This window comes from Pygoscelis adeliae, unplaced genomic scaffold, assembly GCF_000699105.1.
Source record: "Pygoscelis adeliae isolate BGI_AS28 unplaced genomic scaffold, ASM69910v1 Scaffold467, whole genome shotgun sequence".
NCBI classification, from domain to species: Eukaryota; Metazoa; Chordata; class Aves; order Sphenisciformes; family Spheniscidae; genus Pygoscelis; species Pygoscelis adeliae.
The window spans coordinates 134,194-151,536 of NW_008825253.1; the positions used below are offsets into that span (position 1 = coordinate 134,194).

General features: G+C 49.4%; 1 protein-coding gene across 1 annotated transcript in view; it reads left to right on the forward strand.

The window, feature by feature from the left end:
- Nucleotides 1-1,216: 1,216 nt before the first annotated feature.
- The window catches only part of PKD1 (polycystic kidney disease 1 (autosomal dominant)), a 54,523-nt gene continuing 38,396 nt past the window's right edge, over nucleotides 1,217-17,343 (forward strand). Inside the window, exons 1-12 of the mRNA XM_009329398.1 lie at nucleotides 1,217-1,221; nucleotides 1,902-1,973; nucleotides 3,075-3,146; nucleotides 4,526-4,695; nucleotides 6,848-7,516; nucleotides 7,832-8,015; nucleotides 11,803-12,017; nucleotides 13,071-13,183; nucleotides 13,267-13,393; nucleotides 14,318-14,595; nucleotides 15,083-15,832; nucleotides 16,935-17,066. Coding sequence (XP_009327673.1) covers nucleotides 1,217-1,221; nucleotides 1,902-1,973; nucleotides 3,075-3,146; nucleotides 4,526-4,695; nucleotides 6,848-7,516; nucleotides 7,832-8,015; nucleotides 11,803-12,017; nucleotides 13,071-13,183; nucleotides 13,267-13,393; nucleotides 14,318-14,595; nucleotides 15,083-15,832; nucleotides 16,935-17,066 — 2,787 coding nt within the window. The remainder of the gene's footprint in view (nucleotides 1,222-1,901; nucleotides 1,974-3,074; nucleotides 3,147-4,525; nucleotides 4,696-6,847; nucleotides 7,517-7,831; nucleotides 8,016-11,802; nucleotides 12,018-13,070; nucleotides 13,184-13,266; nucleotides 13,394-14,317; nucleotides 14,596-15,082; nucleotides 15,833-16,934; nucleotides 17,067-17,343) is intronic.

The following is a 17,343-nucleotide window of genomic DNA, read 5'->3' on the forward strand; positions in this document are numbered from 1 at the left end:
GCAGCCAAGCAGCACTTTTGAAGAGGCTCTTTGAAATGCCAAAGCCCTGATTTTGTAGCAGCAGAATGGTTTGTTTTGGAGGTCTCTCTTGTGTGGGCAAGGAGCAAGAAGGCATCAGAGCTGAAACACCATTTCCTTCTGTCTTGGGCTTGAGGTGCTGCCTAAAAACTAAATGGGTTATTTCCATGTATTTCAAAGAAGAGAAACAGTTTTACTGGTCTCCTCGTAAGGTAACTGGTTGGTGGTCCGGTCCTTTCCAAAACTGGTCAAGTAATGGAAGGAGGTACAGAGGCAGAGGAGTACAATTTATAGAAAATACTCGTGGAGAAGTGGAGCAGGAGCCTCCCTGAGGAAGGATCTGACCTGGCTGGCAGCAGCTGGGATTCCAGTCCAAACCACCTGTGTGTTTGTCTTGCAAGTGGGAGCTGGAAATGGGTTTGGAGGTGACTTTCATGCCTCCTGTGCAGAATATGACTCCCATGTGGTCTGTGACACTTCAGCTATGGATGCTGTGTATTCTTGTAACTATTGTCCCAGCTACCCCGAGACAAAAGAACACTGGCTTGGTCAGATATTTTTGCTGGCATCCTTTTTTTAAGTGTGTTTGTTGAGCTTTCATTTTGCACATTTTTTGTACTTCTTTATTGGTGTTGCTGGTGAACTCTTCTGAATTCACTCTCAGCTTGGCAAAGAAATCCTGGACAGCAAAATCAGGGAAAATAAACTCAAACCTTTTAAAAGGACATCTGTCCCTGTTACTTATCCCCAGAGTTTCCTGGAATCATACGTAATTTTCCTGCCAGTTTGGCAGAATTCTTTTCATTCAGATAAGTTAAGTTTAAATGTCAGATCAAACCAAGAATTAATTGATTAGGGGATAAAAATAAGAGGTGAGACAGCAAGGAGAAATTACAGGAGATGCTTGTAGGAAAAAAGGTGAGAAAGGAGGTGGGTAGAACGTCTCTGTTGACAGGGCACGGCTGTGGCTGCAGTGACTCCAGCCCTGTCCGCCTCCCTGGAGCTCTGCCAGAAATCCTTGAAGGATAACCACCATTGCATGGGCTCGGAATAAGTATTTTGGTGCTGCTAAAAGAAGGTCTTGGCCAAAGGAGATTCGTCTGAAACCAAAGAGTGAAGTTTATTGGAACGAGTCAAGACCGATCAGCAAAACGTTCACTTCTTAGCTGAGTGACATTTTAAAATTGAAAAAGAGGACATGGGGTGAAAAGAGAGGGCTGGGCTGGAGGACAGAAACAATTTTGCTTTGGATGAGCTGAAGGCTATTGGTGTTACAGGGAGCGATCAGAGATTTTTTAAAACAGTGTTCTTTTTACAAGGACAATCTAACCTGATTTTAAATGGAAAATATTCTTTGTTACTTCTTCGCTTTTAAGCTTTTCCAAAGAGAGACAAAAAGCTCTTTAAAATCCAAAAGTTGAATGCATCAATTGTGTAATTAATGATCAGTTCTTTGGCACTAGAAATGGACTTGCAAGTTCCTCATAAATTTTTCTCTAAGTTAATTACTACTTTAGTCTAAATTGCTTCTTAATTACTTCTTTGAACATCTATTAGACTTGAATTTTTTTTTAAAAGGATACATCAAATTTAGTAATACATTTGTCATGTCTGCAATTACACTAGATACGCTGCAGAATGGTGTGCATATGATGATAGTCCTAATCTGTATCTACACATTATACAAAGCTTTGAGCAGCAAATGCTTTACAACTGGGAAAGGTGTTTTCTTCAGCTGGGGGAAATGCTCCGCTTTGACACACCAAAACCTTCCAGTCTGGAGTCTGGATGGAGTTCGGAGAGAGGCTCTTCTAAGGTCTAGTAATGGAGGAATGACAAAATGAAGTTGAACAGAAGCTGAAATTTGTGTTTTCTTTCTCTAGGGATCTTTCCAATAACAAGATCAGTGGTTTAGATGTTCAGATATTCGAAAGCCTGACTTCTCTGGCAAAACTGTAAGTACACGCTGTGCCCTTCCAATCCTCCAGCTCACCGTGCATTTTTGAGCTGGTACCTAAAACGCATGCTTGTGTTTCACAAGTTGGCCTTGTTCTTGCTTGACCTCATCTGTCGAGCCCCGGATAGATGTGTCCATGATCTCCTTCCTCAAGGTGTTTAGCTGCACAGTCCAGTGAATGAATGATTCCCTCATTGGCATTCAGAGAATCGGGCAGGATTTGACCCGCTGTACTGCTAGATGGAGAGGAGATCAAGGCAAGAGAATGAGATTTGTTGCAAGATATCTGTTAGTACATGGAAAATTCTGATAAAGCTGCGGTGTCCAAATCCCACTTATCTTCTGAGGGAATTGCGTACTGAGCCTGAGCGTCCTTTGAGGAGCCTGGCACTAGTGGGGGAAAGGCCTGATGTCCCATCACTCCCCACACCCTGAGGTGTCCCAAAAACTGCCCAGACTCTGTGTGGGCCAGGAGAAGAGGAGAACTTTGACCATTAGCAAACTCACTGGTTCAGCTGCTGATCAGATGAGTTTGCACTGTTACTTGCTCATGGTTCATGGAGAAGATTAACTGTTTTTTAAAGAAAAATTGGACTGTCAGATCAAAAAAGGCAGCAATAGAGCCAGCACCAAAACCTGCTTTGGTGGTTCCAGCTGAGTAGCTGGCAGCCTGGACAGCCTGCTGTCTTTACACCTCAAAATCTCCTAAAAGGAGAAGGACTCATGGAAGGACTTGGAGCACGGGGACTGGACTTGAACATGGAAGCAGGCTGCCCAGAGAGGTTGTGGAGTCTCCATCCTTGGAGATACTCAGAAGCAGTCTGGACATGGTCATGGGCAGCCTGCTGTAGGTGACCTGCTTGAGCAGGGGGTTTGGACCAGATGACTTCCAGAGGTCCCTTCCAACCTCAACCACACTGTGATTCCATGACTTAGTGCCTGACTGGACATTTTGCTATCATACGCATGTGGCTGTTGAGACTCAAGGTGCTCAGATGGTAACTAGTACCCAAGCAGAGCTTGGGACAGAGGCTGATCCTGTATATTGGCCAGGAGGTTGTTACCAACATGATGAACTTTCATTTTCCCTCTTTTACAGAGATATAAGCCACAACAAGATTTCTACGTTAGAAGATGGAATATTTGATAATTTATTTAATTTAAGTGAAATGTAAGTTCATCTTTGTTTCCCAGTTCTCTATTTACACCTTTCCTTGAAACAGCTCTTCCCTTCCTGGTGGGGTGGGATGCAGCGCTGTCTTGGGGAGATCTGAGGCATGTACCCAACCAAGCAGTTGCCTTTTGGACCCTCTCCAGTTTCTTCCTCAAGCTGTGTCCTTCTCCTGGGTCCTGTTGGTGCCCTTCAAGCGTAACCTCTTCCCAGACTTTGCTTCTGTCTCCTGGATACCTCCAACCTCTGCCACTGCCTTCCTGGCTTCCCTGCTTCTCACCCACTTCTTTTCTCTGGCCGTGCTCCGGGTCACGCTTGCTGTTCCTGTCTGTGTGGTCACACCTCGGGACCGGGGGATCTGACGAAAAGGGCACTGACCTGCAACACAGGAGACCCTGACTGAGGTGTCTAAGTCACTTGAAGACACTTGAAGATGTTCTCCCCCAGTGATTCAAGTTCTTAGGCTTATAGTGATTTTTAATTGAAGTAATTAAAATCTGTGCTGTTATGCTGTTATGTGTGTACAGATCCACACATTTCCAGGAGAGATACATGAAGTGGCAGCACAGAATGGCCATTCTGTATCTGAATGAGCCAAAGGATTAACCCCGTGCAATCGCTCTCGGCAAGCAAGAAAAAAAGCTAAGCCACACATTCTCCCTGAAAGACAGGACACAAAGGGCATTTGCAGCTCTGCATGTTTGCTTACAAGTGGCACTGAAAAGACACAAAGGATCCAGGCTAGGTCCAAGTGAGTCTGCCCCTGCTAAGTCTGGCCGGCAAAGTGGTGCTTTCAGTATAAAAATCCTGGGTTCAGCCCCTGCTGCAGCCCAGCCCAGCTGGCGTCAGCTAAACAAACAGCTTTCCATCTCTGTCCTGTTCGCAGCTGAATGCCAAAGGCTGTAATTTGGATCAAGTTTAGCTGCAATTAAAGTTTCCATCTTTTCATTAAACTGCCACATGGAAAGATTATCATTGACTTTGCATTTCTTTTTTGACAGATCAATTTTATTCTCTTAGCTATTTTTTAATGGAGCTGTAAATAGTCTCCCTTAGCTGGAGAGGCTGCCATTACATCCAATGGCTGTTAGATGGCAGACTATTTTAAATATAAGATTGTGTCTGTAATTTGCTTCTAATTGCAACAATTATTTGTAGAGTGAAAAAAGTACTTGGAGTACTTGCCTAATTCTAGCCTCTAGAAAAATCATGTTAATTATTGCTTGATTCCCTATTCATTAACTCCCCTCGCAGTTCTTTCTGAAGCATTTCAGTGGAGTGGCGCAGGTGGGAACAGTGAGGGATCTGCACACTGCTGTAATTAACACTTAGCACATGTCAAGTTAATGCCTAACTTTTGTCTGATCTCCCTGTTACAGAAACTTAAGTTGGAATCCATTTGTTTGTGACTGCAAACTTTCCTGGTTGCCCCGTTGGGTGGAAGACAGACAAGTGAAAGTTATTCAGGCGTCAGATACGAGATGCGCCCACCCTCCTGAGGTGGCAAACCTTTCCCTCTTCAATGTCTTGTTCGTCAATGCTACTTGCGGTAAGGAAACGCTGCGGGCTGTGGTGGGGGAGATGGCTAAACCCGTGGAAATGGTGGGCCCAGGGGGAGCTGGGGATCACGTCTAGACCTCTTTAGACCTCAAGTCACCAGTTCTAATCTAATTAAGCAAATAATGGTAGCGTGTGACTCTACCCTGATGCCTTAAGGCTGGAGTCAGTCACACCAGGGCTGAGATCAGCAAACTCATTACAGACCAAGCTTCAAGCAGCCATCAGATGGCACTAGCTCCATGACCTCCAGCCTTCGGCTTTCATTCTCTCAAGCTTTTAACAGTCTGACTTTAAGCAGTGAAATCTCTTGGAGTTGATAGGACCTGAGGACATGCTAAATTGAATCTTTGCAGGTGACAGGGCTCCATGTCAGGAGCGTTGAATGAACACTGCCCTGAGCTACAGCCCATCGCCTGCTCTGGGTGCATTTTTCTGACTGCCTTGGCTAGTCAGAAACGTGGGGCGGTGTTTGCTTGGAGGGTGGGACGGGGAGCCCTAAGAAAACTAATCCCCCCCTGGATGCTCAGCTATCTCTAAGTGAGGGAGAAGGAGGGAGAGCGCGTGCTCCCCCCAGCAGGCATCAGGCACCTCCTTTAATGCATGATGGGAGGATGCAGTGATGAGGGCTGGGGGAACCAGAGCTGGTGGGAGCCAGCTGAGCCGCCTGATGAAGTGCAGTGCTCCCCCAGGGCCAAAACCCGGCTGGTGGTTGCTCCGCTTTCCCCAGCAAAGTTACCCCAGCCTTGCAGCACCTCGGTAGTGCACTGTTTGCCTGGTGCTGGAATTATCAAGCGAAATAACCCCATCACTGTAATTCCCCTTGATAATTAGTTGTTCCCCTCTTGAACTACTTTAAGTTAGTGTGGAAACAATAATGTGAGGCTGTCTTCTGGGTAATTCAGTGTAATGGGAGTAGGCTGGGGACAGCCTGCCAGCTACTGACAGTTGTTACTGACTGGCAGGGAATGAAGAAGTACGACCAGGCTGGTGTTAAAAAGCAAAGTAGTTCCCATGCCGTAGTCCTCCTCACGGGACTTTTCTTAAGAGAAGTGGCTCAACGTTTGCAGAAAGGCTGTGGAGAAAGCCAGACAGTTGGATGGATTTGATATGGGAAGATCACACGAGGCCGGAGCTGTTGAGATGTTTGGGGGGAGATGTTGTAGCAACCAGCAGAAACAGAGGAGCAAACATGGCTCGGTTGCGTGGGCAGAGTTGGAGAGGAGGTCAGGCAGTCCCAGCTGGGCTGCGGCTGTGCACGCGGCAGAGGCCCTGCCTGTGTGTTTGTGGCAGAGAAACATCCCACCCCTTGCAAGCCGGTGAGGGAGAAGTAAACTCAAGGGAGTGAGCTGTTGCTCTGAGAATGGGGCTGTTGTGGCTGCTGCCATCATTGTACGTGTCCGTGCACGTGTGTGTTTGTGCTCCCTGTAGCCAGGCATGTGTTGTTTCTGTGCATCCTTCCCATGAATGCATACATGTGCATCCTTCCACACCCCTCGGGTGCAGGCTGTGTGTGGCACTGCCTTCTTTTCTAGCATCAGATTTTGCCTGCAAGTAGGTGGGAAGCTCTTGGCTCTCTCCAAGGGAGAAGGTGGCTGCAGTGTCTGCCCACCTCCAGCGTGGGCCTGGTGGAGAGTCCGGTGGCATTTCTCCCGTGCTGCTGATGTGCCACTCTGCCCAAGTGTGTTTGATTATAGACTTGTTGCTGGAAGCCCCAGGCAGCATGGAGTGAAATGTGCTGCACCGGACCAAGCCAAGGTACAAGCCAAGGGACAACCTTTTCTCCTGGTCTCACTTGGTGGCTAGTCCTTTGGGCTCCTTTGAGGGTCAGACTCGGCGGCTCCATGTTCTGTGGGACTGTCAGGCTCTCCAAAGACCCCTTTTATTTGCTGAGTGTTGCTGCTCCATAAATCTGTGCGACTGACTTGTTATTTCTGTCATCATTAATTAGCATAAAGAGTTTGGAAATCATTGCTGAGGGATTAAACACTTCCCAGGCAAGAGTCAAAAAGGAAATTCTTGGAGTAGGAACTGCCCAGGAGAAGGCCGTTCCCAGGGGTGTGGGGCGGTGTCTCTTGGAGGGTTTCACCAAGCCATGGCTTGACAGTGTCAGTTTGCAAGAGGATCTTCTGTTCTTTCCCCAGGAGCTCAATACATAACGTGTCTGACAAGCAACCACACAGAAGAGGCTGAACTTGTCATCCTCTTCACGTCTGTTCACCCTGGGAACCTCACCGAGGAGACCTGCAGTGCCCTTTGTTATGCCGAAGACCAGGAATATGGAGGTTTCAGCACCCAGGGGCAGTGTTTGTGTGGTACTGCCCATGAAACAAACTCTTCCTCCAGTTGTTTGCCATTTTGCACTGAGCATTTGTCTGGGCAGGCCTGTGGTGGCCCATCACTCGTCCCCTCTCCCTTCCAGGCACAGCTGCCTGTGTCTTTCACAGGACTCCAGCCCCGGTACAGCCTACACCAGGCCGTGCTCTTCAATGTCAGTATTCCCATTGCTGTCAGCACTTTACTGTGGGAATTTGGGGACCAGACAGAGGTTCTCAACACCACTGGAAATGCAGCTGTCCACATGTATGCCTTACCTGGGCAGTACAATGTCACTGCCACCATCTTCGTGGGCACCAAGGTCTTACATGTGCAGGCAGAAGTCGAGGTGGTGGCTTCACCCCAACAGTTAGAACTGCAATGTCCTTCCTTGGTCAAGACAAATGAGAGTCTGGACATACGGATCCGCAACAGAGGTGGCACTGGCCTCGCGGTGTTGTACGGTATCACCGCAGAGGCTGGAGAGCTGGGCAGAGGTAAGCAGGGTTGGCTGGGTGGGTGCTGGGCAAGGGAGGGGTGGCACTGGGTCCTGGGCCTTCCCTTTCCGTTCCTTCTCAATGAGGAGTAAGGGTTGACTCCTTTGGGCACTCCTTGCTTCCCTGTTTGACCAGGCAGTGTTTTACACTGTCTTGGGCCAAGAAGATGACTGCACAGAGTGCAGTTCAACAGCGAAGGGGATTTATGGGCTTGAAGAAGGACAGGACATTCCTGGAGCCTTGCTTCCCAGATTGGATTGGGGTGTGTGGGCCCATAGAAAGGACATCATGCTTGTGTTCTTCTACCTCATGCAGCAGTTCACCCCATGTGTCCCCCTGATGGCTTGGTTTTCCCGGGCAATAACCACTGCTATCAGCTGGTGGTGGAGAAGGCTGAGTGGCTGGAGGCCCAGCAGCACTGCCAGGAGCATGGCAATGGAGAGCTGGCTTTTGTGAGCAGCCCCGAGATCCAGAGCTTCTTGGTCGCTCATGTCATCAGGTAAGCGAGGAGGATAAGGGTTAAGATTTCCTAGGGACGGGTCTTGTGTTCCTGGGGTCACATCTGCAGAGGGGTCCGGAGGGAGGGTCCTGTTGAGCTTGGCAGCAGGCAGCCCTGTGCAACCAGTCAGGCTGGAGAGACACACAGGTCCAGGCTGAGTATGGGGAGACGGTAGGGATGAGGCTGCTGAACAAAGAGGAGGAATAAGCAGAGCTTGAGCCCTTGCTGAACTTGGCTTCTTTGCTTACAGACTGTGGAGGGAAGAAGAGGAATGGGGCAGAAAGGCTGGAAGTCAGAACTGGGAACTGTGGGATTGCTGCTGGTGGGCATCTTGTACCCCACGTTTGTGCCTGTGGGTGCATCTGAAATGGTGCAGAGAGGTGCAGGGTCAGGAGCAAACGGGGCTGGGCTGAGCAGACCTTCCACCTGGGAGTTCAGCAAAATCTGCAGGCTCGGGTTGGACGGTGGAGAGGGTCAGGTGCTCGTGTCCAGAGGGTGTTTGGCTACCAGGCAGGGCCTGAGGGTGACCTTGCAACCAGGTCCCTCCATCAGCAGAATTACAGCTGGATTGTCCCATGAGTGACACCGTGGCATCGAGCAGTCGCTCTAGCAGAGCCCGAGCCAGTGCTGCAATCCTGCCTCCCAGCTGGGATCCCACACCCTCCCAGACACGGCTGCCGCCTGAAGCCCAGACCCCTTCCCCTCTTCTTTTGCATCCTGAGAAGGAGCAGCACTCCTCTCCAAGTGTCAGGCTCCAGCAGCATCTGTTCCACCTCAGGAGCTGGGCTTTATAAACAGAGAGCACTGAAAGTGTCAGCCTTTGATTAAATCCGCCCCTCTAAGTGCCCTTTCTGCAGCCAGCCGTCTTGGCGGGAGGACGACCAGGAGAGCTTTCAGGGGCCTGACAGCTCTTGTCAGCACTCCCAGATGCAGATGTTGGAGATGGCCTCTTAATAAACACAGCCCAGAAAGCACATGCGAAGGGAACAGCTGCATGTGACGTAGGCTTTGAACGGCCCTGCTGAAGGTCTGACAGCCCCTTCTTCCCAAACTTGTATCCTTGCCCTGTTCCCTTCGCACTGGGTTTTATCCCGAGGTTGCAAACATGTGGTCCTTGATCTGGGGAAGAGGAGTCTGTCCCTTCCCGCGGGTTAGATACTGGTCACTTGGTGCTCTGATTTATCAGGCATTGCGTGCAGGGCTTTTCATGGGCTGCAGCACAAGGAAATCATGAGACCTCAGAAGGGAATGAGCCGCCCAAGCTGTTTCCCAGCTGCTGCCCCACGTTGCTCTCCTCCCCAGTCCCCTTTATTTCATGTGTTTATTTTATTAATCCATTCAGATAAACATGAATGAGGCAGTTCCAGGATGCGATTTCCCTGGCGATAAAAGACAAATCAACCGAGCCACAGGTTTTTGGAACATGCAGCCTCCATAGTTTCTTGTGGGAAAATGACAGAAGCAGAAATCTGTTTCCCATTAGAGCATGCAGCAGCGAGGACCGCTCTCTCCTCTCCTTCGCTCCTGTCGTGTAATGGCCTCCCCAGGACCAATATGTGCTGAGCTGGTCCTCTCCCCGCCTCCAGAAGCAGAGTGCTCCAGCCCACACCCCTTCCAGGGGACCCCGCTTTCCCCTCTGAGGCAGTGCAGGGAGCCCCTCTCCCCTTCCGAGCCTCCTCAGGCTTCGTTCTGCTCCTGCTGCCCCAAGCAAGGCAGCTTGTTCCTTCCTCAGCGGCAGAGGGATGCTCACATCTTGCTTCAGAAGAGGGTGTCGAGAGCCCTCTTGTTCCTCTCTGCAAGGTAATGGGCCAAGCAGTGGGGCAGGGGTGGGAAGCAAGCCAGCCAGCCTATTTCTTTTTTTTTTCTTTTTTTTAAATGACTTGCAGTTAGGTCATAGCTGGAATTAGAACAGGAAAATCTCTATCAAGTTTTACTAATGGCAGCAAACAGGCGGTTTCCTAGCCTGTTCTCCCTAATCCCGTGCCAGTGGTTCGGGAGCAGAGCACAGCAGTTATTTATTTTTTAATCTTATTTGCAATGAAAACTACTGATTCACGGAACAGTTATTTTTGTCGTCGTTTTTCGGCATGACCTCATTAATCATTTCATCTGGCGTGAGCCTAGTGGTGGAGAGACACCAATTACCTCCCTGGTCTGCTTTTTGCAGAGCAGTTGTACCACCCTGGGAGCACACTGGAGCAAACGGCAAGGCTGTAGCAGAATTGATTGCAGCCTGCAGGAGGGAGTGTGGAGAAGGAGCTGGGGGCTTTGAAGGGTGCATGGTGAGGCTGTTCCCCCCCTCGAAGTTAATATGGAACAAATGCCTCACTTTCTGCTGGGTGCGATTAGAAACAGTTGTCCAGGCTGTTTGTGGCTATGAAAGACCGCTCAGCACTTTCCACTAGAATCTCTGCTGGGATTCAGCCAGTTTCCAAATGTGGAAGAGACATTTCATTTTCCTAAAATGATCCTGGCAGTTTCTTTTGTATGTGGGGTTCATCTGTCCGTGGTGCTTTGGCCTCTGCTTGCCGGTGTCTTGTCCCCCCGTGGCTGCTGCCTTTCAGTGGTGGCCGAGGAGTTGATCATCTCCCAGCAGCTGCATCAGAGATGCCCCAACTGGAACAGCAGCTCCCATACCTGGCACCGTCCGAGGTTTAATCACGCACTGGTGCCAGTTCCACTTGCAGAGGAGAATTGACTGGTGGCAAATTCCACATGTCTGCACAAATGAAGCACAAGTTTTCTAAAGGATGCAGCTTTTTCGGGCAGTTTTGTATGACCATACCATTCCTCTTAAGTCACGACTCAATACGGGCTTAGAAGTGTCTGTGAGGGTCATTCAAACTGCAACGCAGGCAGGCCATTTTAACAGACTGGTCTCCTAAGAGGTGTCTGAGGTTCAAGTCAACCTGCTGATACTCCTTGGTTTTGCAGCTAGTCCCATTTCCCTGTATTGTGTAGGGTTTACTCTGCGATGGGAGAGCTGGTCTCAGCCCTTCCAGCACCCACGAGTGGCTGTCGGCCCTCCATGCCCACTGGGAGGGGAGGCCAGGCGGCATGGTGATATTAATAAACATTGATATGAAGGAAGCAGCTCCAGCTTGAGGAAGCAGAAGGTGTGCAATTGGAGGGACTGCTGGGAATTTCTGGAAGCAATAAAATCTCGTGGTTCTCCTCTCCAGGCAGTGTCATCTCGTTACCCTCTCCGATATCTTTGTGCTGTACCAGTTGTGGCTGGTATGAATCAGTGCTTACCAGTATGTCACAAGCTCTGTGGTGCTGACGGAGCCTTTAACTGGGTCCTCTTTTAACTTGAGCGTGAGCATTTTAGGAATGGGGTGACTCAAGTTGTGGGGCAGCGATCATCAAGGGTCTGACTCAGCTGCACACAGCGACCCACTGAGCTGCTTCTCCCTCCCAGCCCCACTGCACTGTAGTGTTGGTGTTGATTGCTCTGTCTGGATCCTTTTGGCTCTGCTGTCCCCTCAGTATATCAGAGGACAGGTGGCTTTCTGTAGCCCTTAGGACAGAGGTTTGAAGGGCTGGTAGATAGCAGGATGGTGTGCCATGAAGGAGCTGTTACTGAGGAGCCAGGTTCTGGTGGTAGAATGGATACTGAAATCCTTTAGTAACTAACAGGGTCCATTAAATGCAGCCTGTGACACCCGGATGAAGATGTTGTTGTTAAGATTATTATTTTCATAGAGAACCATAGATGGCATCTGTCCCAGATCTTTCTAATACTCATGATTTCCTGAAATCCTCCCCCCTTCCTTTTTTTTTGAAGGAGCCTCGATGTCTGGATTGGATTCAATGATTTTGCAAGCACTGGAGCGCAGCAAAGAGGCGAAGGGTTTAATCTGGAGAGCTGTCAGAACTGGCTGCCAGGAGAACCCCATCCATCAAACGCTGACCACTGTGTCCGGATGGGCCCAACGGGCCAGTGTAACACAGACCTGTGCATGGCCAAGCACAGCTACGTCTGCGAGTACAAGCCAAAAGGTGGGCTCTGCTTCTCTCCTGCTGTCCGCTGGCACGTGCCAAGGAAAAAAAGAGGGCTGCATGGAGGGGGTCATCCAGAGCATCCCCCCAGATCAAGTGGGACTGGCAACAACCACAATATTCCCAACAGAGGCTTGACTGATACCCTTTCAGAAACCTGGCCTCAGCCCAAAGGGAAGAATTTGGCCCACTCCAATCTTTGCCATCAACCGAAGTAGGGAGAGGAGCGAAGCTCTGAAGCAGAGCTTCGGAAATAGCTTTTCTCTCTTATTTGAGCAGTCTGCTGCTGCCAGGATCTGAGGCCATGGTGCTGCCTTGGTGACTCTTGCTGTCCTTCTGTGGCACCTTGTAGTTTGTGAGATGTTGGGGTCTTGCGACTTAAAAGACTATAGAGCCTTGGAGATCATTAGGTGAGCTTTTATGTGGTGTGTGCTGTGCAGGTTTGTGTTTATGCAGCCTCCCAGATCTCTGGTGTAGGGAGTAAGGAAGAGAAGCGGAAAGGACATGAAATATGGGAGAAGGTTTAGGTAAGAAGGAAAAGCCAGTGCTAGGCAGAGAGCCCACTGGCCCTGGTAGGAGGGACAGCATGAGCTGGTTGTGCTCAGTCCCCAGAGCCTGACCTGGCTGTGAATGAGCCAGAGGTGTTTGCCGCTGGTGGAAACCAGCTGGTCCTGGCCACATTTCCCATGAAGTCCAGGGGGACGGGGAGGATGGGGAGTGCACCTTGTGCTCAAAAATTTGAAGGAAATCATGGGGTGTTGGAAGGGAGAAGTATTTGCAGAGTTCCCAGAAGTCAAAATTGCTGAGAATTGCAAATGCAGACGTTACTTGTGCAGGATGAGTAAGAAAACAAAACACCTGTAAGAAGAAGCAGGAAACTACAGGATTACAGCAGCTGCTTCTCCAGTAAAGCTGGAGTTACAGATTCCTGAGTGGTCCAAGCCCTGCTACAGCTCTGCTGCACGGTGTGAGCAAGCATGAGCAGGGTGGGGGAATAGCTTCAGGCCTTGCTGAGTCTCATGGGCTTTGTGCAAATATTTCCTTTGTAAACAGGAGTTCTCTTAAATGCCGAAAACTTCTTTGTGGGAGACCCTGTGTTTGATACACATGAGGCTGTGAAAAATGTGGCAGAAGATGTGCCGTCAGCTCCGTGGCAAGCTGTGGAGGTAAGAAGGGTTTGCTCATCCTGCTGCTGCTGCAGAGGGAGCCCAGGGAGATGCAGGCAGGTGAGAGCCTGTTTGTTTTGCAGGTGATGGTGTTCCCTGAGCTGGCATTCAGGCATGAGGGATATTTGACTGCCCTGGAGTTTGTGACACAAGAACTGCATCAGCCTGTTCAAGTGAGGTTCCAAGTGCATAGACCGATAGATGGAGAAGGTGAGGCACCTCCTCTCAACGCTTGTGGTATTGTTAGAGCTGACGCCATCAGGGCCGTGTCAAACTGAGTGTCTGTGGCCTTCTTGTGGCCCCTCTGTCTTCAAAGCAGAAGCTCTGAAGCCTTAAAGACTCAGAGATTTGGTTCTATTTTTGAGGAGACTCAAGCGCAAAATCTGCAGGCATGGTTGGACAGCCTGAGGTTGCCTTGGAGAAGTGGTTCTCCTGGAGAAATTAATAGAGGGAGAAACCTGTCTCAATGCGTGAAGAAAACGTTGAGTGTAAGGAACATGTGTAGAAGTGAATTAATCTTCTGAGTTATACTTTTATACTTTGGGAAGACATGACATGTCAAATGGGAATGTCTTCTGGTCCATCTGGCCCCACAGGTTAACAAGGAAGAACGTTTTCCTAAGTCCATTTCTTCCTGATGGATGAGATAATCTAATAAACCTTTTATTCCTTGTACAACCGCTCAATAATCACAGTTTTGGCAACAATTAATTTTGCAGCAGAATGTTTGCTATAGCCATAGGGTTGGCTGGTTACAAAAGGATATTTTTTGACACTGAAAAACTGATACTTTGACATGGAAACATGAACTTAAGAAAAGTTGCTTAATGTGTTTTCAATGTCAAAGCCAGCTCTGCTTTTACTTGGACTTGCTTTCGCGTGAACATAGTTCTCTTTTAGCTTGCAAATTGTGCATTCTCACTGGAAAAGAGACTCACTTTGTTCTTAACAATCTTCGTGGCTTGGTGAAATTTTCCTGTAAAACAGGACACTTGTCTCATGTAGTACCAGGATGTGTTGTGGTTGCAGGTTTTACTAAGAGTGGAGAAAAATGGTGAATTTGGAGCAAAGAAGTGCACTAGAAGTGTTACTTGTCAGAATGGTGATCGTTGCTTTCTCTTTCACTTCTTCCAGACTACCAGGAGGGAAAAAATGCTACAGAACCATTCCACACTGCTCAGGATGACGGGAACTGGACTCTACTTGAATGTCCTCCTGGTTTCCAGTGGTGTCATCTGACTAATTTGTGCTCGTCACTAAACAACTGCTGCAACGCGACCGAGTGTGCCAACAGTTCTCTTGCCAGCAGCCCTGCCCCCGTTTCCCTTCAGCACAATGAAAGCCAGCTCAGCTATGAACTCATCGAAGAATTTCACTTTACAATACCAGCTGGCCCTTCTTCCCAGTATCTGGTCAGTGTTTATTAACTGCTGTAACCAGTGAGTAGGTGGGGCAGTTTTCTCTCGAGTGCTTTGGGTAAATAAAGAATTGTTCCCATTTTGCAGATGGAGATACTGAAGTCCATTCAAATGAAATGATTTGCCCAGTGTCACACATGCCACCACTTTCTATCTTCCCTGCTCTAAGCCATGGACTCCCTGCAGTAACCTGTTGCAATAGCAGAGTTGGTCAAAAGGCTGTGCAGATTTCCTGGGCTATTCCCATTGCATTTACGAAGTGGAGATAGAGCATAGAGCTGACTTCCATGTTAGCACATTTGATTCAGAGTGGCCAAGGAGAGCAGAGTGGTGAAATGTCTCCCCATGCTGTGTTTGGATCTGCAGCTTTTCTGTTGGTTTCCACTTGGCAGTAAATCCTGCTGTCTTGCCCAGGCAAGAGCTGGGTCCTGGGTGCTCTTAATTTGAGGCGTTAATCCAAAAATGTCTCCTCTCTCTACAGGTCACATTCAAAAAAGAAAGTGTTTTTGTCAGGGCCGAGGACATCTTCAGTATCCAGCACAATGCAGGCTTGGGCTCACTCCTCCAGTGCCAGCCAAGTACTGCATCCCCTTACAGAACCAACGTCTTAAGCACGAACTCTTCAGAGTGGGCACTTGGCCTGTCCGACAGCTCCATCGGTGCCACCTGGATAAACAGCACTGTTTGCTCTCTCCGAGTTCGCTATGCCGAGGAACAGCTGGTCCCGGTGATCAGCCCCCACAACGCGGGGCTGGAGCATCCAGGTCGCTACACGGTCAGAGCCAGTGTGGACAACGGGGTCTTCAGCGCCAATCTGTCTTGCAGTTTCCGGGTGGCTTCCTGGGTGTCAGGCCTGCGGGTCATCCACCCCGCTCCTCAAGGTAGCAGGGTCTACCTACCATCCAACCACACTACCCTGGTCGTCAAACTCTCCTCAGGGGTGAATGCGACAGCTAGCTGGCTGGGAGACAACCACACTTTCCCCTTCGAGGGGTCCTGCCCAGCGCCTGTTGCGCTGCTGACGGCAGACTGTGCCAGGGAGACCAACGACACCTGGTTTGCTGTGGTCAGCCTGAGCAGCCTCAGGGAGGGCGTGAGCACCCACGTGCTTGTTGCAGAGAACGCCGTGAGCTCCCAGAACATCACTGTCACAGTGAAAGTGGAGGAGCCCATCCGTGGGCTGCGGGCCACCCCTGACCCTGAGAGCAGAGTCCTGCTAAATACACGAGTGGTGAGTGATTACTGCTGCTTTTAATTTGTCAGTAGTGTTTTTAGCCTTTACCGCTAATGGTGTGTGTTGGGCTCGTGAGGAGGGCTGGGGCTCGGCTCCACACTGGTCAGATGCAGCTCTGCTTGCTGCTAAGCGCTGGCTCCAAGGCCATGCAGGCAGCGCTGCTGCAGGCACAGGCATGTGGCGGAAAGCACTGGTGCTCTCCAGCAGGAAGGCAGCTCAGCTGTACGTTCACTTTAATTCCCTCAGAGGTAAGGCAGCACCTCCTGCTAGAGGAATACTGGCTTTCCAGTTCTACAGAAAGCCGGAGGCATTATGAAAGACCAGTATTTACCTTCTTTTGACTTGTCAAGGTAGTTACTCCTTTAGGTGTTTAGATTTGCTCTACTAATTCCTTACATTACCTGGCTGAAGCTATAAAAAGGTTTCATCCATCCATCAAAGTCTTGGAGTTAGTCTGGTGTTTGCAGTCTTTTTTTCTCAAATCCCCTGTCCCCGGAGCTACAGCTGAGCCCCAGGAACCTGTTCAATAACTGCCCATCGGTATCTGTGAAATGCTCTGCTCAACCTCTGGCTGCTTACGGCAGAACCCTGCGCCTGCAATCCCTGTTGGTCTCACCCTTCCTGGCTGCTACGGTCTGCTCAGGAGGCACTGCAGGAGTGAGGAGGGGGCCTACCCTGTCCAGTGCAAATCAACCATTTTAGCCTTTGGGTTGGGTACCGTCAATGGACGAGGGTCAGAGACTCAGCTTACAGGTGTAGATAAAGCTGAGTTGTTTCCGCAAAGATAGCAGAAAGTTTTTTAGCTAGCAAGAGAGAGACCTGATCAGAAAAGCAGAGCTCTAGGGTGTGGGAGCAGGCAGTATGGGTTCTGCTCCCAGCTCTGCTGTTGATTGATGGAGTCAGGGTCTACATTTCTCTATCAGCAACAAAGCCACGGATGGTCTTGCACCTCTGTGTCATGCTCTGAGAGCGCTGTCTTACAGGTGTGTGATGCCTCCCAGTCTGGCTCTGCTCCCTCCCCAGTTCAGCTGGAGATCTCCTGGGAAGTGCTGGGCACGCTTTCTCTTGCACTAGTATAAAATGTCCTCATGCCTTTCAGAGCTACGTCCCTGTGATGGAAGCTGGGTCAGATGTGACTTTCCGATGGACAGTAGATGATAAGCCATCTTTCACTTTTTACAATGTTGTCTTCAACGTTATCTACCAAAGCCCAGCTGTGTACAAGCTTTCGGTAAGCCAAGGCCTTTCCCATGATGCCATTTTAATCCTGGGTTTCCATTTCATCCCACAAACAAAGCAGGAAAAGCAGCAGGGAGAGGAGAAGGCAGACTTGAGTTGAGGAGGTTTTCACTGTGCTCCTAACGAGCTTGTCTGCTATTTCTCACTGAGCTGTTCTTGCAAATGCAAATAGTAAGTTTCTTCCTATTCTTCCATTACAGCTGATTTCACTGTCTTCCTCGTCTTTGCTTTCTCCTCTTTTCTCCATGTTTTCCTTTCTGTTCACGGAG